At 42.4% G+C, this 26,324-nt stretch overlaps 1 protein-coding gene and 1 pseudogene across 6 annotated transcripts in view; one reads left to right on the forward strand and one right to left on the reverse strand.

The window, feature by feature from the left end:
• Positions 1-9,846, reverse strand: part of RUFY1 (RUN and FYVE domain containing 1) — a 55,042-nt gene extending 45,196 nt beyond the window's left edge. For 2 of the 5 annotated variants that reach the window (XM_082622988.1, XM_082622989.1), the window contains exons 1-2: positions 9,562-9,845; positions 46-219 (exon numbers count right to left, since the gene is read on the reverse strand). In XM_082622988.1, coding sequence (XP_082479114.1) covers positions 46-219; positions 9,562-9,835 — 448 coding nt within the window. In that variant the 5' untranslated portion in view covers positions 9,836-9,845. Of the gene's footprint in view, positions 1-45; positions 220-486; positions 555-9,561 lie in introns of those variants that run through there. The other 3 variants (XM_082622986.1, XM_082622990.1, XM_082622987.1) reach the window with 3 other exon arrangements.
• Positions 9,847-23,889: 14,043 nt separating this feature from the next.
• On the forward strand, positions 23,890-25,721 carry LOC309805465 (CCR4-NOT transcription complex subunit 7-like; annotated as a pseudogene). Its single transcript has one exon. The product of its transcript is annotated as a CCR4-NOT transcription complex subunit 7-like (transcript).
• Positions 25,722-26,324: the final 603 nt, after the last annotated feature.

Consider the following 26,324-nt stretch of genomic DNA (forward strand, 5'->3'; position numbering starts at 1 on the left):
GCTAGCCCGAATTTTTCAAGCCCCCGAACCCGCCCTCAGGCTCACCTTTCAGCCCATGTTTGAGGCAGTGCTCCATCACTACAAAGAACTGCTGCAAGGGGGCATGGTCTGCATCCAGACTGCGGCCCAGGCTCAGGGCGGACTGGAGCAAGACCTTGATGCTGAGTTTCATCATGTGCATCAGGTTGACACGCTCCTCCATCATCTGGCACTTGGAAACTGGAGGACAGAAGCGGGGACAGCTTCGTTAGTGGACTGAGTGTAGCCCAGGGTGAGGAGGCTGGACGCGGAACAATGGAGGGAAGACCGGCCAGGCGGTCTGCTCGGAACGCGGACGTGCGGGTTAACCGGAGATCGCAGCCAGCCGGGCCCTGACCCCGGGAGGTCACAGCCGCATGTGGGCGGCGGGGGACGTGGGTCAGACTCTAGAGGACTCTCCCAGGTAGCTCAGCGCGTTGCTACGGCGACGACCCTACCAAGACTCACCGCGAATGGCTTCTCCCACAGCCCCATTCCATTTTTGACTAATGGAAGGGCGCAAACTCCAGGAAGCCCTGCCCCAAGCAAGAAGGCTTGCTGGGAAAGTGCTCCTCCCCCTCTCGTTCCTATTGGAGGAGTCCAGCTCGAGGCCACGCCCATGGAGCTCACGGGCGCCATTTTGACTTTTCAGCCGTCCGGACGGAGGTAGTGGCTTCCGGGGTTGATTGTGTTGGTCCGCACACCCGCCATAGGGCTTTCTGAGCCGGTTGTTTTGCCTGATAGTGCCAGCCGGAGCCTTCGGGGAAGCGTCAGTTCCTCAGTAATGGACTCAAATTTTCGTTGTTACCCATCTTTCGTCCACAATTAGTGGACAATTACGAGTTTTACACTTCTTTTGTAAATAAAACCGTTAGAATAAAATGAACTCAGCTGCTTTTCAACTCCATTAACCTTGTCACTTTGAGAGTAAAAGTTTGTAGTCAATATCAGATATCCATGACAAATTCTTACCAAGTGTCATCGCAAGCCCAGGAAACTGTCACTCAAGAAATTAATAATATAGACCCCAAACTATAACCTACTCCCGGAAGGAAAAATATCCCGGGCCAACGCGCCCCTCCCTCCGCACCTGCGCCATCGTTCGGTCTTTTAAATGGATTGGGCGTGGGGTGGGGTGGGGATCTTATTGTTTTAGTTTGCAGTTGTTCATTACAGATGTTAAGCAGCTTTTCATGTTTGTCTCCTATTATTCCTTCTATGAATTGCCTGTTAAATCTTTTAACTTTCTTTATTTGTTTGCCTTTGTTTTATTGGTCCGTATATTCTGGATATTAATCCTTTGTCTACCTGCTTTATTTCATGGGCAGTAAATAATATGGACATATAAATAGTTAAAAGAGCATATATATGTGTAGGTAAATCGAAAAGAATGATATTATGACTGTGAATTTATAATACAGGTATTAAGTAAATATGGTTGAGACTAGAGACAGCCTGGGACTGAAAATTCTAAATTCTCATCAAAACCCAAGAGGACAGCTGCTGGGAAAGAAAAATCGGTCTAAACCTTTCATCATGGTGTGGAAAAAGAAAAGTGGACTTTAAGTAAAGCATTTGGGTGGGAGTGGTATAATTATTTTTAAATTTTGAGAGAATCTTATGTATTACATTTATAAATTTGAAAAGTTTAATGAAATGGATGACAGGCAAAGGGAATAGAAATTGTAAAACCCCAACAAGAAGAGGGAGAAATCCTGAATAGACCAATAACCACAGAAGCAATTTGTAAAGATCTATTCGTAAAGAAGATACCAATCCCCGGTCTAAAAAGGAAGTCTAGTGTCGTTCGAATGGGAATACGTACGCAGGAAGTCCTACGGAGGGCTAGGCAGGCCCAGATATTTTAAGGAAGTCGATTTCTAGATCCTCAAGTTTCACAGGCACTCTTTCTTCTTCCACTCTACAGAAGAACCACAATTCACTCCTTGTCCCATATCTTCCTCTTTTTTAAAAAAATAAACGTATTTATTTATTCATTTATTTAATTTTTGGCTGCATTGGGTCTTCGCTGCTGCACGCGGGTTTTCTCTAGTTGCGGCGAGTGGGGTCTACTCTTTGTTGCGGTGCGCAGGCTTCTCATTGCAGTGGCTTCTCTTGTTGCAGAGCATGGGCTCTAGGCACGCGGGCTTCAGTACTTGTGGCTCATGGGCTCTAGAGCACAGGCTCAGTAGTTGTGGCGCACGGGCTTAGTTGCTTCACGGCATGTGGGATCTTCCCGGACCAGGGCGCAAACCCGTGTCCCCTGCAGTGGCAGGCGGATTCTTAACCACTGCACCACCAGGGAAGCCCCCATATCTTCCTCTTGATGCACTGACCTGGGGTGCAGAAAGTCTCACACCAAATGGAGGTGAAACCTCCTTTGATGATTAATCAAGTCACCCAAAACATGAAGAGCTTCCAGTCTCTCATTGCTTTGTTGTACTTAAACTTGGTCTTGGGAGAGAGGGTTGGTCTCCAGCCCTCTGCTGGGTATCCTGAATTTAGAGAGTTAAAAAAAAATTTTCCCCCACAAATATGAATATATATAATTGTTTTCAGTCAGTTTCAATACTCATCCCTTGGATGTGCCATTAACTTGATGGACACATTCAATAAATTAAATGAGCCAAACTGCAGCTCCAAGTTTTTGATGAAAATGGATTTCAAGTACATGTAAACTAACTTTTAAATAATTAATTAATTAATTAATTTTGGCCATATGGGACTTAGTTCCCTGACTAGGGATCAAACCCGTGTCCCCTGCAGTGGAAGTATGCAGTCCCAACCACTGGACAGCCAGGGAATTCCCTAAACTAACTCTTTTTGTCAAAAAATATTGTATTGGCAAGGTGTAATGAAATAAGCAATGTTTAGATATCCCCAACCATTTTGAGTGTTCTGAGTTAAACAAAGTGAAAGAATTATAAGGCATAATTATCATCTGATAAGTCTTGATAAAGCCTTTTTTGGGAACTTCCCAGAGGTAGAGAAATTTCTTTAATGTGACTAGGTTGCATCCTTTTGCAAGTAAGGTGATTTTCATTTGAACAAAATGAATATTTCAACAAAAATGAACAAAATTTTGACATTAGATCAATGTGAGTTGGGGCATATAACTTAGAAGGAGTTCAAAGATTGAACAACATTACTATAACAAAACTGTCCATTTCATACTTGAGTCACTTTGCTGTACAGCAGAAATTAACACAACATTGTAAATCAACTATACTTCAATAAAACTTAAAAAAATGTTTGGTAGAATTTACCAATGGGGGAAAAAAAAAACCTGTCCATTTCTATTTCTTATTTATATGAGCCAGATTTCTCAAGGATCACATCTATAAAAAATCAAAAAATAGGAATAAAATTGATTCTGAGTCCTATCACATTTTATCAGTAAATATATATTTATTCATCTACAAGTACATGCTAATGAAAAAACCAACACCAGCTCATGAAGAGAAGTAATTCCAAGAAAAATTTATGTATAATTACTTATAAAATTATATTTATATTCCTTTAATTAACTTAGCATTACTAATAATTCTAATGGTAATTTGTTCCAGAAGAAAAAGAAATTTTTAAAAATTAATTAATTTTATTTATTTATTTTTGGCTGCATTGGGTCTTTGTTGCTGAGCACAGGCTTCCTCTAGTTGTGGCGAGAGGGGGCTACTCTTCGTTGCGGTGTGTGAGCTTCTCATTGTGGTGGCTTCTCTTGTTGCAGAGCATGGGGTCTAGGCGCGTGGGCTTCAGTAGTTGTGGCTCGTGGGCTTTAGAGTGCAGGCTCAGTAGTTGTGGTGCACGGGCTTAGTTGCTCGTGGCATGTGGGATATTCCCGGACCAGGGCTTGAACTCGTGTCCCCTGCATTGGCAGGCGGAGTCTTAACCATTGCACCACCAGGGAAGCCCAAGAAAAAAATATTTTATACACTCAGCTTTAGTCACAAGAAAAGTTTATTACATTTTAATTAATTTACATATTTTTTTCTGAGATGTATGATAGGATGACCAATAAAAAAAATTTAAACATATGTAAGTGGATTGGAAATTCAAGTCCAAGGAATAAAGGGGAAAAATGTAAAAATTTCAAATATTAATTAACTTGTTATTTATTTTTAAGATGGATGGTAGTGTTATCAAATCATTAAGGTATTTATACACCACTTGATACACTTAAAAGAATGATATCATGGTTTTATTTTCAAAAGTCAATTTTACAATAAACCAGAAAATGTATTCTAAACTTTAAAATTATGATGAAGAATTTTATGTATCAACTTTAAAAGCCGAAGATTTTTTTTTAAGGGGTCATGTGAACAAAAAACGTGAAGACTAGTGCTTAAGGCAGTGGCTCCTACCATCGTTCCTGGGAACACAGCAGTGTTCTGCAGTCATCTCATCCATCCCCTGGTTGGGTTAGTCACCTATTCCCATTTGAGCTCAATTTAGGGTCATGGAAAATTGGAGCTGGAAGGATCTTTAAGCTGTTTCATCTCTCAATTTTATTAGCTTTGTGACCTTGGCTAAGCTGTTCACATCTCTAAGCTTTGTTAATAATAGTTCAACATAACACACAGAATGTCACAAAATTCTACACTTATTGAATTGCCAAGTAAATGGTCTGATCAGGGATCTCGACCTTGACTGTTGTAGAGGGGCTGGGCCTGTAACATAAAAGAGTGACCCAATGAGAGGACAAGCTGGAGAGAACGTGCAGCCACCTTCTTGCTGGAGGAATGCTGATTGATCATATGTGCCAGATGGGAGTTTTCAGGAGAAGCTGGTGATCTGGATTTTTATGGAAAACCTGGTAATTGGCTAAAAAAATTTTAAATGCTTATAAAAGCATTTAAGTATAAACTATGCAGGATAGAAAAAAATGCAACTACCAGCCACAAACATCTCAAAGGGCTGCTCTATACCTTTGGTGTAGAGAATAAGTATTCACTTCAGGGAGTGGATTCTACAGATGTTTTTTTGTTTTTTGATCGGGTTCTGAATTATACAGAATTAACTAGATTCTTTATAAATTTGAGTTTTAGTTTTGATTAGCCCTTTGGTGTCTTGAAAGATCTTATAATACAGTATGGTGTTACCCTGTACTGACAATGAAGAAAACCACTTTACAGTTTCCTAATTTTCCAGAATTTTCACTTATCTCAATGGCTAACTTAAGGAGTTCAGCAATGTGAAATGAAACAGTCATTGTACTTCATTTCGGAAGGAGCAATATCACTTGTGCAGAAGTGCTCTGACACATGGAAAAAAAATGTGCCATGGAAGACAACAGAGAAAGGTATAACACATATCACCTACCTAATGCCAAATATATATCTAAATACTTTTAAAATTAAAGAATGACTTCTTCAGTGTGTTTTGTTATTCATCCTTTAGGACAGGGGTCCCTATCCACTGGGCCACGGACCGGTACTGGTCTGTGGCCTGTTAGGAAGTGGGCCACACAGCAGGAGGTGAGTGGCGGGTGAGTGAGCGAAATTTCACCTGTATTTACAGCTGCTCTCCATCACTCGCGTTACCACCTGAGTCCTGCCTCCTGTCAGATCAGCGGCGGCATTGGATTCTCATAGGAGCACGAACCCTACTGTGAACTGTGTATGCGAGGGATCCAGGTTGCGCGCTCCTTATGAGAATCTAATGCCTGATGATCTGAGGCAGTGATGCTAGCGCCGGGGAGCGGCTGCAAATACAGATCATCATCAGCAGAGAGGTTTGACTGCACAGAGACTGTAATAAATCAACTGCTTGCAGACTCATATCAAAACCCTATCAGTGGGCCTCCCTGGTGGCGCAGTGGTTGAGAGTCCGCCTGCCGATGCAGGGGATACGGGTTCGTGCCCCGGTCTGGGAGGATCCCATATGCCGCGGAGCGGCTGGGTCCGTGAGCCATGGCCGCTGGGCCTGCGCATCCGGAGCCTGTGCTCCGCAACGGGAGAGGCTACAACAGTGAGAGGCCCGCATACCGGAAAAACAAACAAACAAACAAACAAACAAAAAAACCCTATCAGTGAGTGGCAAGTGAAGACAAGCTCAGGGCTCCCCCTGATTCTGCATTATCGTGAGTTGTATAATTATTTCACTGTATATTACAATGTAATAATAATAGAAATAAAGTGCCCAATAAATGTAATGTGCTTGAATCATCCGGAAACCATTCCCCCCACCAAGTCTGTGGAAAAATTGTCTTCCATGAAACTGGTCCCTGGTGCCAAAAAGGTTGGGGACCACTGCTTTAGGAGGAGGCATTACTTTAAAAAGCATGATGTAGAACCCTGTGTGTGTATACTGTGGTTTGTGTGAAAACTGTGTGTATAGAGATGAAAGCACATGTTACATGCACAGACACTCTGAAATACAGTAGGATTGGGGACAGTTTCTGGGAAGGAGGACTTATTCTACACTGAGTGTCCTTTAGTACAGTTTGATTTTTGTTTTTGTTTTACCATGTGTATTACCTTTAGAAAAAATACCAAAAAACCAAACAAGATAACTACAGAGAATGCAATCATTGTGGAAAGTTGTGCTACCAGACCCCACGTGGGATAAGGTTTTAAAACAAGTATTCAAAGCGTTCCACATTCCATGACATTCCACAGCTTTTTCCTTAAACCTGTATCACCAAAAAAATTTTATCTGGCAAGAGTGCTGCTCACATTCAGTCTCCGCTCCTTCACCACTCCCTCTGAATAATCTCTGTTCTCACTGCTTTTGTAAGCAGATAAGCAGATCAATGGAAAAGAGATGAAATGAGCCAGCCCTGACTGGAGTGGTGGCCGCCATCTTCTCCTGACCTGCTTTTCTGAGGCCTCTGCAGTGCATGCTACCCAGGGTTCAGTTCCTTTTCCCCATCCCCACTCCTGTCCTACCTGATGGCTTCAAATCTGTGTTACTCTCGGAGACCAGCCACATAGCTCATCCCAGGTGTTCCCCACACTTCTGCCCTCAGTAAGCCATGTTTACAATTTTCGCCAGATTTGAGTGGCAGTTATTTACTTAATATTTTCTTTAAATTGACTAATTAAAAATCCATATGTATATATTACAGCATTTTACTTATAAAATTATTTAAAGGCATCAAGGCATTGAGGTGATGTGACTAAGAGCACAGGCTTGAGAGGCAGCCTGGCTTGGTTCAAGTCCTGGCTCTGCCATTTCTAAGTAACTTTGTCAAATTACTTCTCTTTAATGCGGTTTCCCTCTTTATAAATAGGGGATAATAACGGTACCTACCACGTGGGGCAGGCTATGTGGGAGGAGGCATGAAGTCAACCTCTCCCTCCCATGGCCTTAAGTGACAGGGTTAGTCCCTATCTGGTTGGGTGGGTGAGAGGCTGCTGCCCAGTGCCTGCCGCAGGTGCTGTGGCGCTGCCAGCCCGGGGCAGGCCAGTGCATACCTGGCCCCACCCTGAAAGTCAGACAGCGTAACTCCAACCCTCCCTGGGGCGGCACTGGTCATGCAGTGTGGTCAGGGAGGGGTGGGGAGAAGCCCCAGGGCAGTTCAAGTGGACCAGCGCAGCCGAGAAGCTGTCCCAGGAAGACAGTGGAAGATGGGACCACACAAAAGCCCGGCTCCAAGGCCCCCACACATGCTCCCTTTGTCCCATCAGACTTCACTTAATACAAATTCAAAGATAAAATTCGTAAGAATTTCTATCATGGGGCACTTCTGAGTACCTGGCCCTGCACAATCACACTGATTAAAGCCTGCATTGATTGCACATCATGAAGCCAGTTCAGCGATCACCTGGGATTATTGTGAAGATTAAATGAACTAATGTATGTACAGACCTAAGACTAATATCTGGCACCTAGGAAGCACAATATAAGTGCTAGGTATTATTTATAGCATTACCATAAATAGAAAACAAGTATTTTTCAAATATGCATTTGTTCAACAAATATTTATTATTCTGTGCTAGGCACAGTTCTAGGCACTGGCACATTTTACTTATCACCAAACAGTTAACATGTATTATTTGCTTGCTAAGAAGCCTCCAGAAGACCCCATGCCTTGACTCTCAGGACTGACCACCAATGGTGGGCATACAATCAAACACCCATTGATGTGTGTAAAGGTAGCGAGCTAGTGGCAACTAGATTCCTGAGTCAAACAGGCTCCTTCGTTACCTTCTAGTCCTACTATCTATCGCCAAAGAAATATTGTTTTCTGTCTCAAGTCAGATTTTAAACTTTACTCATTAATCTTTCTTAACCAATGAAACTGTCACAATTCACCATCCTGGTGCCAGTGCTGACTTCTACATCAAATATACATTGGACAGGATGGAATGAAGAAACCTCAAAGGCAGGGACTTTGCTGGTGGTCCAGTGGTAAAGAATCCGCCTTCCAATGCAGGGGACGCTGGTTGGATCCCTGGCTGGGGAACTAAGATCCCACATGCTGCGGGGCAACTAAGCCCGCACGCTTCAATGAGAGAGCCCTCATACAGCAAACCACAAAGCCCAGGCGCCCTGGAGCCTGCGCGCCACAACTAGAGAGAATCGTGTGCGCCTCAATGAAGATCCCAAGTGCTGCAACTAAGACCTGACGCAGCCAAAAAAATAAAATAAAATAAATATTAAAAAAGAGTACTTGTGAAAAAAAAAAAGGAACCTCAAAGGCACACTATAATGCTTCTTAGAGAGCACGCCACAGTCTTTAGTGAACTCTGCCCCACAGCACTTCGTGTGATGAAAATCTTCTCACTGCACAATCCAATACAGTAGCCACTAGCCACGTGTAGACTACTGAGCACTTCAAATGTGGCTGTTGTGACTGAGGAACTGAATTTTTAACATTTAAACATCACATGTGGGTAGTGGCTACTGTATTGGTTGGCACAGCTCTAAATATTTGGCTTTACAGGGCTAAGTCACACTCTAAATATCATAATCATTTAATGTTTCCATTCTTACTCACTTGCTGAAACTCTGTTATAGATGACAAAGGCTTAAAAGGACTATAAGAGATCATTGGGTGAACCACAAAATTCCTATTTAACAGGCTGGGATATGTGATGACTTTTCTGCATGACACAGCTAGTTGGCTGTAGAGCTCACCTGGAACCCTCAACCCCTTAATTCCGCCTTGGTGCTTTGACTCCCCGGTGAGTCGGGATGCGCCGTCAACAACTGGAGGTGTGAGCCAGGATGGCATTTTGAGATTTAAAGCAGAGAACAGTACTGTTTCATTTCTTAAGTAAGTCCTTTAAAAATTAATAAGGACTACCTAAGCTTAAACTCGTACATTTTAAAGTGTAAAGTTCACCAGTGAGAATAAGAATGCTGCCTGGGGAACACAACTAGAAGTGAAGTCGCCCCAATCTCAGGCCACCCACGCCCACGTATTTATCTCGGCATGGACACACGGTATAAAGAAAACAGACGAGTAGTTAGGCGAGTTAACAGGATGCTTTTTTAACAACCTGTCTAACAGGATGAGTCGGTTAAGCACCCTTGCCAGCCTCGGTCCCACCAACAGTCCCACAGAAAGCTCGTGGGTCGCGCCCAGCCGGAGCCTACCTGCGCGCGCCGCGCCGTCCGCGCCGCCGTCCGCGCCGCCCAGCCCAGCGGCCGCGCGCAGCGCGCTTCCGCAGCTCGCCGACAGGTTGCCAGTGGCCTTCCGCGCCAGGGTCAGGATGGGCGCCGACCAGCCTTCCGCCGCCGCACGCGGCTTCGCCACCCTCCGCAGTTCTCCTGGGCCCGGCAGCTGGCTCCGGTCCACGATCTCAAACTCTTCTCCCGGCTCCGGCCCCGGCTCCTGCCCCGCCCGGCACCGGTCTTCCCCGTCGGCCATCTTGGTCTTGTCACGTGGTCCCGGCAGGCAGCGGACTCGGCGCGGGCGGGCGCTTTGCCCTTGCTGCTAGTTTTTCGTGTTCGCGACGGGCCTTCCTCTTTATCGCCCTCCTTTCTTTTCTATCATTTTAAAAAAGCTCGGGAAAGTGCAAATCATAAGAAGCACCCACGTTCTCATCACCTGGGAGGACTTGTTTTCGTGGATGTTATTCTTGGGCTTTCTCCTTTTGTTGTGGTGCATCCAACCTGGCTTGGGCACAGCCCACATGGCCGTAGTTTTTTTTGTGACACTATTTCCTCTTTTTCATTTTCATTTCATACTTTACTTCTACTTAGTGATTTTTCTGCAGCAGTTTTCAGAACAAGCCCTAAAAGAGCGGGTAAGGAAACTGTGGGACAGGTGAGGCAGGAAAACAGGACTTTTTTTTTTAATAGCTAAAATCTACAACTTGGCAGGAAAGAGCACCCTGTGGTGGGCTGGGAATCAGAAGATCCGGACTCTGCTATTAATTAGTTAAATGGTGATAATAATAATAAAACCAATTAACTAAGGAGCACATGGCAGACGAGAATAATTGTGATGACTATCTGTTACTCAACTATGTGGCTTGGGCCAGACGCTCGCAGCAACTAGAGAAAGCCTGCGCGCAGCAGTGAGGACCCAACACAGCCAAAAAAAAAAAAAAAAAAAAAAAATTTAAGTTGCAGATTTTAGAAATCAAAAAAATTTTACATTAAAATTTGGATATTGGCCTTCTCTTGAGACATAAATCTTTTGCAACTCAGTATATTCTCTGATGGCAAAAAACTGGTGGATTGGATGTTGGCTGCCCTTTTTAAACATTTTTTTAATTAAAAATTTTTTTTTATCAGAGTGTAGTTGATTTACAATGAGTTAGTTTCAAGTGTACAACAAAGTGATTTCGTTATACATATATGTATTCTTTTTCAGATTCTTTTCCAATTTAGGTTATTACAGAGTATTGAGTAGACTTCCCGGTGCTATACAGTAGGTGCTTATTGATTATCTATTTTATATATAGCATTGTGTATATATGTTAATCCCAACCTACTAATTTATTCCCCCCCCTTACCCTTTGGTAACCATACTTTTTTTTGTTTTGTTTTTTTAAATTTATTTTGGCTGCGTTGTGTCTTTGTTGCTGCATGTGGGCTTTCTCTAGTTGCAGTGAGTGGAGGATACTCTTCGTTGTGGTGTGTGGGCTTCACATTGCGGTGGCTTCTCTTGTTGCGGAGCACCTCTCGGCACGCAGGGCTTCAGTGGTCACAGCACGCCGGCTCAGTAGTTGTGGCTCATGGGCTTAGTTGCTCCGTGGCATATGGGATCTTCCTGGCCCAGGGGTCGAACCTGTGTCCCCTGCATTGGCAAGCAGAGTCTTAACCATTGCGCCACCAGGGAAGTCCCCATAAGTTTGTTTTCTGAGTCTGTGAGTCTGTTTCTATTTCGTAAATAAGTTCATTTGTATCACTTTTTTAGATTTCACATATAAGTGATATCATATGATATTTGTCTTTGTCTTACTTCAATTCGTATGATAATCTCTAGGTCCATCCATGTTGCTGCAAATGGCATTATTTTATTTTTATGGCTGAGTAATATTCCATTGTATATATGTACCACATCTTTATCCATTCATCTGTTGATGGACATTTAGGTTGCTTCTATGTCTTGGCTATTGTAAATAGTGCTGCAGTGAACATTGGGGTACATGTATCTTTTTGAAGTATGGTTTTCTCCAGGTATATGCCCAGGAGTGTGATTGCTGGATAATATGGTATTGGGTTGGCCAAAAAGTGCCTTCGGTTTTTAAGTAAAAATAAAAGACACTTTTTCATTTTCACCAAGAACTTTATTGAACAACATATTCACTCGTTTGTTCCACTACCCTCTGCCATTTTTCAGGCAACTTCGTAATTCCATCTTCCCAAAACTTTTATCTTTTTGAGCAAAGAACTGTTCCAGGTACCGTTTACAGTCTTCCAGGGAATTGAAATTTTTTCCATTAAGAGAATTTTGTAAAGACCGAAATAAATGTAAATCCGAAGGTGCAATGTCTGGTGAATACAGCAGATGAATCAGAACTTCCCAGCCAAAATGTGACAGCTTTTGCCTGGTCATCAAAGAAACGTGTGGTCTTCCGTTATCCTGATGGAAGATTATGAGTTTTCTGTTGACTGATCCTGGATGCTTTTCGTCGAGTGCTGCTTTCCGTTGGTCTAATTGGGAGCAGTACTTGTTGGAATTAATCGTTTGGTTTTCCAGAAGGAGCTTATAATAGAGGACTCCCTTCCAATCCCACCATATAAAAAACATCACTGGGCTTCCCTGGTGGCGCAGTGGTTGAGAGTCCGCCTGCCGATGCAGGGGACACGGGTTCGTGCCCTGGTCCGGGAAGATCCCACATGCCGCGGAGCGGCTGGGCCCGTGAGCCATGGCCGCTGAGCCTGCGCGTCCGGAGCCTGTGCTCCGAAACGGGAGAAGCCACAACAGTGAGAGGCCCGCGTACCGCAAAAAAACCAAAAAAAAACAAAAAAAACACACACAAAAAAACACGTCACCTTCTTTGGATGAAGACCGGCCTTTGGTGTGGTTGGTGGTAGTTTATTTCTCTTGCCCCACGATCTCTTCCAATCCACATTATTGTACAGTATCCACTTTTCATCGCCCTTCACAATTTGTTTTTAAAAACAGAACTTTTCCATTATGTTTAGGTAGAGAGAATCGCATGCGGAAATATGGTCAAGAAGGTTTTTTTCGCTTAGCTTCTGTGGAACCCAAACATCAAAGCGATTAACATAACCAAGCTGGTGCAAATGATTTTCAATGCTTGATTTGGATATTTTGAGTAGGTAGGCTATCTCCCGCATGGTATAATGTTGATCTCAATTAATGTCTCGATTTGATCGCTATCAACTTCAACTGGTCTACCTGACCGTGGAGCATCGTCCAGTGAGAAATCTCCATCATGAAACTTCGCAAACCACTTTTGACGTGTTCGATTGTTTCGAATGAAGTTAAAGACAACTAAGTGCTACTAGAGCCATCTAGAAAAAACCGAAAGAACATTTTAGCCAACCCAATAGCTCTACTTTTAGTTTTTTAAGGAACCTCCATACTGTTCTCCGTAGTGGCTGTACCAATTTACATTCCCACCAACAGTGTAGGAGGGGGTTCCCTTTTCTCCACACTCTCTCCAGCATTTACTGTTTGTAGATGGCTGCCCTTTTAGAAGCCAGGTTCTTCTGGCATCTTGGTCTAGCTCCTTTAACTAGTTTTTATGATCTGTCTGGTCCCTGGAGGCCAGTTATTTTCTGTGGGGAGAGTGGGGTGGGGAGTGACTGAGGAATCTGTGGGCTTGCTGTTTGAATTTTCACAATGTTTGAGGGGATGCTACTAGTCTTTACTGGAATAGGGTAGACGGGGTATTAGGTAGTCTGGAAGAACTGTCTGGATCCTTCATTACTTTCCAGTGTCGCTGGACAATCATGTAGGTGAAACGCTTGTTTATAATGATCAGAGGCTGGAACCTAATTCCATTTTGCATAAAAACGTAAACTTTTTTGGGGGAGTAGTTTTAATATTCTGTCGGGCTAGGTTATGCTGCAGTAACAAATAACCCCCAAATCTTCGTGGTTTAACATAACAGAAGTCTTTTTCTTATCGAGATATTGAATATAGTTTGCTGTGCTATACAGTAAATCATTGTTATTTTTCTGTTTTATATATGGTAGTGTGTATGTTAATCCCATACTCCTAATTTATCCCTCCTCCCCTGCTTCTCCTGTGGTAACCATAAGTTTGTTTTATATGTCTGTGAGTCTGTATTTGTTTGTACATAAGTTCATTTGTACTATTTTTTAGATTCCACATATAAGTGGTATCATATAATATTTGTCTTTGTCTGACTTACTTCACTTAGTATGATAATCTCTAGGTCCATCCATGTTGCTGCAAATGGCAATATTTCACTCATTTTTATGGCTGAGTAATATTCTATTTCATATATATATATATATATATATATATATATATATATATATATATCACATCTTCTTTACCCATTCATCTGTTGATGGACACTTAGGTTGCTTCCATGACTTGCCTATAGTAAACAGTCCTGCTATGAATATGGGGTACATGTATCTTGTCAAATTAGAGTTTTTGTCTGTTCTGGATATATGCCCAGAAGAGCACTTTAACAAATGTCTTCTGTGTGGTTGGACCTAGTCCTTTTCTCCTCTCTTCTCAGACTTGTTTCTCGTGTCTTGGATTTCATTGTTCTGCTGCCTCCTGCTGAGTGTGATTCCTTCTTCTGCCCATTGCCATCGCTCTCACTTAAAAAAAAGTCTTTTGGAGGATTCTCAGACTCCATCTCTCAAATCAGGCCCTGCCCATCTATGCCCAGTACCACTGCCTGAATGGATTCTTGCCTGGTTTGTAGTCACTCTCCAGGACACCTTCTTGTGCCTTGCAGCTTTACTTCCTCCATCTGTTCTAGACACCTCAGCCAAGCACTTCCAAGACCCCGGGCTGATCCTTTCACCTTCCTGCTTTCAAATCTCCCTTTGCTTCCCTGTGGCAGGAGGCTTTGTCTTATCTACGTGCTGCAGTTGCAGATTGCTCATTTTCTCCTTGGTGTGGACTAGAGATTGAGTTTTGCAGCATCCCAGGATGTTTGGGTGACTTGATTGAGACCAAAGTGGTAGCCAAAGAGATGGATCCTTGTGGCTTCATTGGGATTGTGAGTTGGCCTATCAGTAGGGAGCACTTTACTAATTTTGTCTCATATGTATATATTTTGTACACTTTGATTTGCATTTCATAATCTAGGAGAGTTTCACTGTCTGGACATAATTGGTACCCTGGAGCCAAGAATGGCCGATTAAGGTCAAATCATTTTTCTGAACAATGCAATATGAAGCACACACCATTGGCTATGGTCTTCTGCCATAAATGTTTACCTACAAACAAAACAAGCTTTTAGAACAGCACTGTCTGATAGAACCCTTGGATGTAAATGTTCTAGATCTGTGCCGTTCTTACGGTGGCCAGGAGCCACAGGTGGCCACTGAGCACTTGCAGTGAAGCTCGTGTGACTGGGTTTTAGGAAACCTAGGGGAGAAAGGAGGAAGGGAGACAGCACCTGTAGTAAACAGTGAGACACTCCGAGAAGGCACAGCATCCCCTGGACCAGGTGGAACGGGCAACCCTGATGAGGCTGGAACTGCCTGCTGGAAAGACTTCTTGTTGTCAGTTGGGAACATTTGAATATGGATTGCATATTAGATATTATGGAATTCTTGTTAATTTTGTTCAGTGTGATAATGGGTTGTGGGTATGCCCGAAAACGCCTTTATTTTTTAGAACTGATTTAGAGTATCAAGTGGTAACACCTCATGACGTCTGTAATTAACTTTAAAATACTTCAGCACAAGAAAATATTTGGTGCAAACATGGCAAGATCTTGACAGTTTTGAAATCTAGGTAATGAGTATAGGAGAGTTATTATGTATTCTACTTTTCTGAATGTCTGACTTTTCATAATAAAAAGTAAAAAGATATATAAAAAAGTGAATCCATATGAAATAGAAGCCAGTGTTTCATCCAGACTGAAAAATCCTAGGGAGTTCCCTGGTGGCCCAGTGGTTAGGACTCAGCGCTTTCACTGCCGTGGAGCCGGGTTCAATCCCTGGTCGGGGAACTAAGATCCCGCAAGCTGCACAGTGTGGCCACAAAACAAAAGGACTGAAAAATCCTCACAAAAGCCTTGATTGAGGTTTTATTTTGAATAATGAAAACAAAAATAAGTTACCTTTATCATATATTTATCAAAATTTAGAATGTGTTTGCAACCATGTGCTATTTTTATAATGAGTAAAGAATGAATAAGTGCTCTTTTTTTTTTGCACAATTTTTCTGAAGAAAATCACATTATATAGCTTTATTCATTTCACATCTGACTCACAGGGGAGTCAGAAAGAGGGTCCAAAAATATTTAGGCTTCATATTTTTTCTCAAGGCCTCTTTAATCCTGCGATAGATAAACCATACCTTATTTTGGCTACCTTTTCATTTTATTTGTATCTCTTTTCATGTAGCTAGTACTCAAGCTAGTTGGCCCAAAGTGGAAAAGTAATTATCCCATTCACCATGCTATCGTCCTTCTAGATATTTTTGTGGGATGTCTCATATGAAAAAACAAGCTATTTTGCAATATTATTACTCTATGTTTGAGCCCATCTAAGCTCACTCTTCCCTTTTAATATGTTCTAAATTTACTATTTTTTTCAACCATTCTGTTTTGAAGCTCCTGTTGGATCAGCAGCATTGGTTTTCTTTTCTGCCGATCTTATGTGTCAGTGGCTTTGTGTGGGATTGGGTGGGACTTGAGCATCACTTTTGTTTACTCTGTGAAATCTTGCATCGTGTGCAGATTTACAGCTTCACTGTACAATTGATTTGCATTGTAGACATCTGACACTCAGCTAGAGACTGGCTAGCCATTGGCCCAGTACATGAGGTATGATGCTTTGGGGTTCAGCAGGAAATGAGCTTTGAGTAGGGATGGATTTTATAAGTGGTAATATATTTTATAAGTGATAATATTAATATACTCATTAGTGAATATTTTAACATTATCAAGACTTCTGCTTCTCTGAATGGCCTTGTAACTGCAGGGACTTGGGTAAAATATCCTCAGGTGATGAGTTTAGAACTGTAGAACTTGTTGCGATGGTTGGTTATAACTGAATGAGATGTAGGTGCTGTTGCTGAGATGGCATCAAAGTATGGCAGTTGAAAGGGTAACCAGCTGAAAGGAAAACTCAGTCTTCCTACGCACAGTACTTCTGACACGAACTGCCCAGAGTTAGTGCAGATCCCACAGGGTAAGGGCTCAGTCCTGCAGGACTGTTCCCTCAATTCAGATGCCAATCTAGGCCTCCAGTGAACTGAGTCCCCCGAAGACTGATATCATCATTAATGTACAAACTCAGGTTGTCTCTCCAGGGCAAGATAAGCTAACAGACCCCCAAGCCATGGACCACCTGGCTAGAGAATTTCAAACTGGAGACATCCTGACCCCTGAAATTACGATTAAGAAATGTCACAAGACGATGATTAATCCCAGCTTCTTTGTCTTCCCCTTCAAAAACACCCCCAACTCAAAGATCAGGTTGGAGTGGATCTGAGGCTTGTCTCCCACTCCCTTGCTTGATGCCCTGCAAATAAACCCTAACTTTGCTGCAAACACCTGCTGTCGGAGTTTGGCTTTCTGTGCTCTGGGCATAAGAGCCCTTGCTTAGTGACACAGGTGCTTCTGACTGACCAGCTATAAATAGGCAGTTCCCACAACCCCCTCCTCAGGTTTCATAACTTGCTAGAATGACGGAACTGAGGAAAATGCCTAACTTAACTATTACTGTTTATGGTAAAGATATAACTCAGAAACAGCCAAATGGAAGAGAAGCATAGGGCAAGGTATGTGGGAAGGGGTTTGGAGCTTCCATGCCCTCTCTGGGTGCGTTACCCTGTCAGCACCTTGGTGTGAACCCTATTATTTAGGGTTTTAATGAAGGTTCAATTACATGATTGATTATTGACCATAGGTGATTGAACTCAATCTCTAGCTCCTTCCCCCTCCCAGGAGGCGGTGGGGGTGGGGTGGGCATGAAAGTTCCAACTCTCTAACCACAGGGTTGGTTCTTCGGGCAACCAGCCCTTATCCTCTAAGGCTCACCTCATTAGCATGAACTCAGGTATGTTTGAAAGGGGCTTATTAGGAATAACAAAATATGCTCCCATCTCTCTTTCATTCAGGAGATTACAAGAGTTTTAAGAGCTCTGTGCTGGGAACCAGGAGCAGAGATCAAATCTAACTTTCTTATTATGTATCACTATCACAGTTATTTTATGAAAATAATCTTGTATTAATTAAAAATATAGCTCACTTATAAAAAAGTTAACCTGAGCATTTGCATAATGAATTTGCATAATGTGTCCCTAAGGGAGAGAGCCCTCCTTATGTCAATGAGTGACCTGTCCTTTCCCTGCTTGGCACCTTGCAGTCACCATGGAACAGTGGAGAGAATCTTGAGTGCAGCCCAGCTCATGCTTTCAGAGGAAATACCAAGGGCCAGAGCCCCTGCCAGGTACTTCAAAAACAATGGACTTTCTGTTTTGTTAACATTTTTCCATAACAGATCATATAAATTTACCTAGTACTCTCCCCTGCCCCACATTTTATTATGAAAAAATTTAAACATAGAGTACGTATAACACCATTTCTATGTATTTATCCCTGTGTCCATCCATTAATCCAGCTTATTTTTTGATGTACTTCAAAGGACATTCCAGATCCTAATACTTAAAAAACCTTTTTATCTAGAAATAATTTCAATCTTAAGAAAAGTTGCAAAGAATAAAATAGCACAGAGTACAACTGTATATCCTTTGCCCAGATTCACCTGTGGTTAACATTTCACTCTATATGCGGTATCATCTGCATGTGCTATCTCTCTATCTGTATTTATATACGTACATTTTTACCCTGAACTTTTTTGAGGGTATATTACATACATTATGACCTGTTACACTTAAATCCTTCAGGATTTATTTCTTAAGAACTGGGATATTCTCTTACATAACCATGGTAAAGTTATCATATTTAACACTGAACATTTATATCAATTCCTAACTTAAAAAAATGATTGTACAGGGACTTCCCTGGTGGTCCAGTGGTTAAGAGTCCACCTTCCAATGCAGGGGGCACGGGTTCGATCCCTGGTTGGGGAACTAAGATCCCACATGCTGCGTGGCAACAAAGCACTTGCACGGCAATGAAGAGTCCGTGTGCAGCAACAAAAAAAGATCCCACATGCCGGCAACCTGATGTAGCCAAATTAATTAATTAATTTAAAAAATTGATCACACAACATAGTATGGATGTTATTGAATGAAAGTTTGTGTGCCCGATGCACAGTGAGGCCAAACAAACGAGTTTGCAGCAGAGAAAGGTTTATTGCAGGGCTGAGCAAGGAGAATGGGTGACTCAAACTCCTCAGAGTGTTTCAGCAAAGCATTTTTTAAAATTAATTTATTTTATTTTATTTATTTATTTTTGGCTGCGCTGGGTCTTTGTTGCTGAGCGCAGGCTTCTTCTAGTTGCAGCGAGCGGGGGCTACTCTTCCTTGCGGTGCACGGGCTTCTCATTGCAGTGGCTTCTCTTGTTGCAGAGCATGGGCCCTAGGTGCACGGGCTTCAGTAGTTGTGGCTCCCAGGCTCTAGAGCGCAGCCTTAGTAGTTGTGGCGCATGGTCTTAGTTGCTCCGCGGCATGTGGGATCTTCCCTGACCAGGGCTCGAGTCAGTGACCCCTGCATTGGCAGGCGGATTCTTAGCCACTGCGCCACCAGGGAAGTCCTCAGCAAAGCATTTTTAAAGGCAAGGTGAGGGAGGGGCATCCAAGGGTATGTGATCAGATCGTGTACAATCCTCTGATTGGTTGATGTCACAAGGTGGTTAATGTTATCAATCCTTAGGCTCCTGAAGTTCTGGGGACTGTTATGTGCTCATGATCATTAAGTAATTAATTGCTTCCATTCCCTGGTGGCTTTAACATCTGAAAAACTAAGGAAATATTCATCATGTGCATCAGATACTATTATCTGGGTACTTCAGAGAGGAGCTAAAGCAGAGGATATGGGGGAGGGGTCTGTCCCCATAAGTTCCAGCTCAGTTACATGGAGGTATCTTCATTTATTTTATCAATTCCCTGTTGTTGGATATGTGTATAGTTTCCTAATTTTCAATATTTAAATACCACTCTATCTTTGTGTCCTTATCTCCTAGATAACTTTCTGGGAATGGAATTTTGGGTCAAAATATTAACATTAAAAAAAATCTTGATTTGCAGTAGATTGTCAAATGAAGATTGTACACTTCTACCAAGGAGTTATGAAAATGTTCACTTTCCTCCATCTTTCCGATACTAGATATTTATGAACCTTTAGAAAAGTGGGCCAATTTGATAAATGAGAAAGATGTCTCATTTTAAGTTGCATTTCTTTGATTATTAAGTATAGATGCACTGTTAATGGCATCCCCGATATCAATTCCCTCTTCTTTTTTGCTAATTGAATGCTGATTTTGTTAGTAGGCTAAGCCCTACACGGGATACTCATGTTTATTACGTCCCTGGTAGCCAGGGGTGCCATGCGGCATAGTTCTGACCACCGAGCTGTCACTAATGTATTGGGGCTTTTGGGAAGTCTTTTGCTTTTTCTGATAAGTGGGAAAACCTATAACATGTACCATGTCTGTCTATGTATTCATCAGCTGATGATCCACTTCCTTTTTCTTTCCTGCCTTGAATGTAGACATGATGCCTGGAGCTCTGGCAGCTATTTTGGCATCATACTGTGACCAGCATGAGGGAATAGTCCAGTGAATAACTCTATTTGTTTAAGCCACAGTAAATGTCTTACTTGCAGCTGCAAGTCTTTCTCAGTGATGTAGAACTAGTGAACCTGAACTTCGTTTTGTGTGCTAGCTGCACAGTTTGTTTACTGCCGTATGATACTCCTTGGTTTGCCTGTCTGGCTCCTCTCTAGAGTGGGAGCTCCTCGAGAAAAGGGACCACCTGACAAGAACACTCACTTCTGTATGGCAGAGCAGACACAAGTTGAGTGCTTATGAAGTGTGTCTTGAAGGAATGAATGATATCATTTAATTCCATATGCAAATTATCTTTATTTATTTATTTATTTTTTTTTGCGGTACGCGGGCCTCTCACTGCCGTGGCCTCTCCCTTTGCGGAGCACAGGCTCCGGACGCGCAGGCTCCGCGGCCATGGCTCACGGGCCCAGCCGCTCCGCGGCATGTGGGATCCTCCCGGACCGGGGCACGAACCCGTGTCCCTTGCATCGGCAGGCGGGCTCTCAACCACTGTGCCACCAGGGAAGCCCTATTTTTATTTTTTAAAATTATTATTTTTTATTTATTTGGCTGCAGTGGGTCTTACTTGCAGCACGCAGGATCTTCATTGTGGCATGTGGGATCTTTCGTTGTGGTGTGCAGGCTCTCTAGTTGTGACACCTGGGCTCTAGAGCACGCGGGCTTAGTAGTTGCAGTGCATGGGCTTAGTTGCCCCGCAGCATGTGGGATCTTAGTTCCCCGACCAGGGATTGAACCCCTGTCCCCTGCATTGGAAGGCAGATTCTTAACCACTGGACCACCAGGGAAGTCCCCCATATGCAAATTATTTTAAAAATGGATAGTCCAGGATGGATATTTACTTGTTAGGGTAGATGGCTCCTCCAGGTCATTTCCTGAACCAGTATTCTCAAACTCTTTGGTCTTTTTACTCCTTTATCAGTATGAGAGATTCTCATTCTCCAAGGCTGTGCCTCCTCATCTTTTTCATATCATGACTCACGTAGAACATGATAATGTTTATTGTACAACACAGCATTGTAAATGGATGGAGGGCTTTTTGCTGCAGAAGTAGCACTTGGGGAGTCTGGCTTCTCCAGACGTCACTGGGTCACCCCTGGGCCAAAAGCATCAGCATCTCTGAACAACTAATTGCCCAATAGCTTCACTAGTCTGGAAGCTCTGCTCTGCTCTAAGGAGAGGTGAAGGCTTTTCTACTTCCCAGTGAGAAATATCATGAATACTTTAAAATTTATGCCAAAGGAAAGACACACACGACTCTGTAACAAATATCAATGTTTGGCTCCATCTAGAGGTCTAAAATGGATTTGCGTTTCTAACAGTCCAGGATTTGACAGTTTGCATCCATCCATCCATTCTTACCCACCCACTTATCTTTATCCATCCTCCAATTCATCCATATCCATCCTCCCATCCATCCATCCATTCATCCTCCCATCCAACCTTCAATCCATTCATATCCATTTTTCCATCCATGTAGCCATCACAGTCTACAAGGGCCCTATGTGATCTGATACTTGAAAATCTTTCTGATCCCATTTTGTATCATTATATGTGGATTTGTTAAGTTATACATGATTTTTTTGTTCCTTAAACACATCAAGCTTATTCTTTGCATATGCTTTTCTCCCTCTGCTTCGAATGATTTTTCTCCCAGGCTTAGCCTTACTGACTTTTGATCATCATCCTTCGTATCCAAGCTTAACACAACTTTTCAGAGAGACCTTCCCTAATCACCCTAAAATATATACCCCTTCCAGCCTCCAGTCCTTTGTCACTTCACACAGTTTAACTTCCTTCATAATATTAATACTTATGACGTTTTCAGAGATTTTCCTGTTTTTTTCGGTATTGTTTTTTTTGGTATTGTTTCCTCCCCTCACTGGAATGTAGCTCCAAGGGAAGCTTATTTCTCTTGTTCACTGCTGTATCCCCAGTGCTCAGAACAAACTACCCCCATATGTTAGTGATTTTAAACAACAAAAGTTATTGTTATTTCATGCTCACATCACACAGCCACCTTGATTGGCAGAGTTGTCCTCTGTTCTTCTCACTTAGAGTTCTCCCAGTTGGCTGAGAGCCCCTGACTCTGGAACTTCCTTTATTACCTCCGCAGGAGGAAGGGAACAGAGAGAAAAGTGACCAAGTGACCTGCTCCTAAAGGCTTCCTCACAGAAGTGACCCCATGCTCTCTTGCTCATATTTCATCTGTGAGAGTGGGTGCATGGCCATGCCTAAATTCAGGGGGGTGGGAACAATCCCATCATGCGCCTAGAAGAACCAGAACTGGAGGTGACCAAGACTGATGATTTCCACCTTAGTGAGACAGACAAACAAGAAGTGCCATGAGGGGCTCTGCTAGAAGGGGTAACAGAGCACAATACCTCCTGATCCACAGAGGAGCCCCTGGTCACCCTCTTGGGCCGTGGTGAGGAAGTGCCAAAAAGGATGCACAGGGAGCTAATATGGCCTGCGTCTTGAAAGACGAGCAGTTGCTCACCTCCGTCAGAGCTGGGGGTAGGCAGAGGAAGCAGTCAGAGTAAAGCACAGAGGCCTGTAATAGCTCTAAGACCTGCAACTTGTGAAGAATGGGATGTGGGCTTTGACTGATGGAATGGGTAACAGTGGGTCTGGAAAAATGCCTGAGTGCAGACCTTGGAGGATGCTGATGTTATCCTGTGAGTAACAGGGACAGTGATGCTTGTAAAACAGGGGAGTGACTTGTTCAGAATTGTGCTCTAGAAATTAAAGTATGATGTCACGCAGCGTGGTTTGAGGGCATATGAGATCAAAGACAGGTAGGCCAGTTGGAAGACCATTCATGGTCATCCAGGTGAGAGATGAGGAGATCTGAAATGAGACAGAAACAGTGGGGATTACAAAAAGCGGTCTAATGTCAGAGATGTTTGAGAAGGAGGGTCTAGAGGAATTGGATATTGGTGAGACATGGGTGTGAGGGGGAGGGAGAATTGAAGGATATGCTCAGCTTTCTGACCCAGGTGGTGGATGTGTGGTGGAGTGGGGGAGAAGAAATTTTCAGTTTGGACATCCAGGTGGAGCAGTCCAGAATGGCGTAGGACGTGTTGTGGACCCAGAGCTCAGGAGAGCCTGGCCGAGTGTGTCTCCTGCCATGTGAATAGTAGTGAAGGAATGCTGGTGTTAAATGTTAACTCCAGCTACTTGTGAAGGGGTGGGGCTGTGGGAGATGTGATGAACCCACTTGAGGCCTTTCCATCAAGGTCTCTTTACCTGCGGGATCACAGGACCGGGTTCTCGTTCCTGATCTCCAGTCTCTCTGGGAACCTTGCATGGACCACTACATCCATCTAGCCCTAGATTTGCTCTTCTGTGCCAGAATGATACCTGCAATGTGAGTTCATGGAAAACTCACATGGTGATTTTTTTCTTAAAAAAATTACACATGGTTACATGTCTATATGTTCACTGTAAAAAATCAAGACACGAAAAAGCAAAAGTTCCACTTTTTGTCTCCCCCATCCTTCCCTTCTCCAGCAATAACCACTCTTAAAAGCTTTCTCGGGGCTCCCCTTTCCCCCTTGCCGGGCAAGAGGTGTCTCGCCGCCGCTGGGTGCTGTCTCTATGGCGAGGAGGAGGAGGAGCGCGAGCTCAGCGACACAAGTACATAAATAAAGGATAAAGTATTTTATGAAACAAATCTTCAATCAAGTATAACGTTTTGATGCTTGGCAGCTAGACTCCTTGTGCCCTCACTATGCCAGGAGCGACTGTAGATCATAGCCAAAGAATTTGTGAAGTTTGGGCTTGCAACCTGGATGAAGAGATGAAGAAAATTTGTCAAGTTATCCGAAAATATAATTAACATTGCTGTGGACACCGAGTTTCCAGGTGTGGTTGCAAGACCCCTTGGAGAATTCAGGAGCAATGCTGACTATCAGTACCAACTATTGCGGTGTAATGTGGACTTGTTAAAGATAATTCAGCTAGGACTGACATTTATGAATGAGCAAGGAGAATACCCTCCTGGAACTTCAACTTGGCAGTTTAATTTTCAGTTTAATTTGACTGAGGACATGTATGCCCAAGACTCTATAGGCTACTAACAACATCTGGTATCCAGTTTAAAAAACATGAGGAGGAAGGAATTGAGACCCAGTACTTTGCAGAACTTCTTATGACATCAGGAGTAGTCCTCTGTGAAGGGGTCAAATGGTTATCATTTCATAGTGGTTATGACTTTGGCTGCTTAATCAAAATCCTGACCAATTCTAACTTGCCTGAAGAAGAACTTGACTTTTTTGAGATCCTTCGATTGTTTTTTCCTGTTATTTATGATGTGAAGTACCTCATGAAGAGGTGGTTTACAAGAAGTTGCTGAACAGTTGGAGCTGGAACGGGTAGGACCACAGCATCAGGCAGGATCTGACTCATTGCTCACAGGAATGGCCTTTTTCAAAGTGAGAGAAATGTTCTTTGAAGATCATATTGATAATGCCAAATATTGTGGTCATTTGTATGGCCTTGGTTCTGGTTCATCCTATGTACAGAATGGCACAGGGAATGCATATGAAGAGGAAGCCAACAAGCAGTCATGATATGAAATAGTTCTTTTATTTTTATTTTATTTGAGCTATACACGTGCTTGTATATAGGTTTTATCTCTGGTTGAATCCCTTGAACAATAGACATTACTTTTTTTTCTTTCATAGCTCATTTTATTTTCTGCCTTTCAGTACTAAGTATGACCATTCCTATCTCAGATCTTAATAAATAGAAAAGCATTCAGGTTAAATCTGGCCTTAATATACTTGTTAGTAGGCGTGTGTGACAGAGAGTGGGGAAAGCTATTCAGTACATCATATTGAATACTTTGATAAACGTTACTTACTTGAGCTTGGTTTGTTTTTTCCCTTTCCTAAATTAACTAGCACTGACTGTAATTTATTTCCCTGTTTCATGTCTCCCTTCCATTCTGCAGGAGTTTTAGCTATTTGAGATTGTGGACCATCAATTTTGCACTTTAGAGAGTGATTCTGACTCAAATCCTCTGTTTTATCAGCAGTTTTGGCTTTTCTTGCTCTTAGCTGGAAAAATGACCATCTGCCAACTTTATACAGTATTTACTTGCTTTTGACCCACAGAGTATAGAATATGCATTGTGCAGATGGTTGATTCAGCAAGACTACAAAAAAAAAAAAAAAAAAGACAAGAAAACTACTGAGGAGCTTAGTAACTGCTGTTTCTGTACGTAGTACTTAACCTCCCAAGCACATCTAGTGTCTGTCAGTTTCTAATTGGCATGTGTAGGCTGCTCTGTGACTGACGAATTTTTCAAACCAGCTTTACACCCTTCAGGAAAAATCCTTTGTGATTGGATGTTTAAGTGTCTGCCCGGAAACTGGTATCCAAGATGTTGAAGCTGCGGTTATTTTATGATAGCACACTTTCCTCGATCTACTTCTTTTTATTCCATCGCTATTTACCCTTATTTTTAATTTTTTAAAATTTTATAGCCATACTTAATGATGCTCTTGATTTGTTGACTACACAAATCAATTTCATTAAAATCCAAAGATTGCAAGTCTTTAGGTATATTTTGTACCAGATTAAATTAGAAGACAAAAAATGTGTGCTTTCATATTTGCTACAAAGATAAATAATGGAGAGATTTGGTGCAAAACAACAAAATACAAAAAATAGAAATTTATTAGCTATATACAGTGTAGCTAATAAAATTACCTGAGGACTGTAATGCTTGTTGATTTTTTTGTGTATATCTTTGCAATCTATTTTATATATATTGACAAAAGAGACTGTGAAATATTTAGCCATGCAGAATATGTGACCAGATCAGAGCATGTGTAGGAAGACACTTTGGTAATCATTAACTCTGCCCTGAAATGATGGACTACAAGTTATGATGTGTGTTATCTGCACTTCAGTCAGTAGTATTAGCAAATCTCCAAATGTTAGCCACATTGGTTTGTTTCCCTTGTACATTCTTTATTCATGATACTTCAATGCTGTAACTGGGTGTTC

The sequence above is a fragment of the Mesoplodon mirus genome (assembly GCF_964341445.2).
Source record: "Mesoplodon mirus genome assembly, chromosome: 5".
Taxonomy (NCBI): domain Eukaryota; kingdom Metazoa; phylum Chordata; class Mammalia; order Artiodactyla; family Ziphiidae; genus Mesoplodon; species Mesoplodon mirus.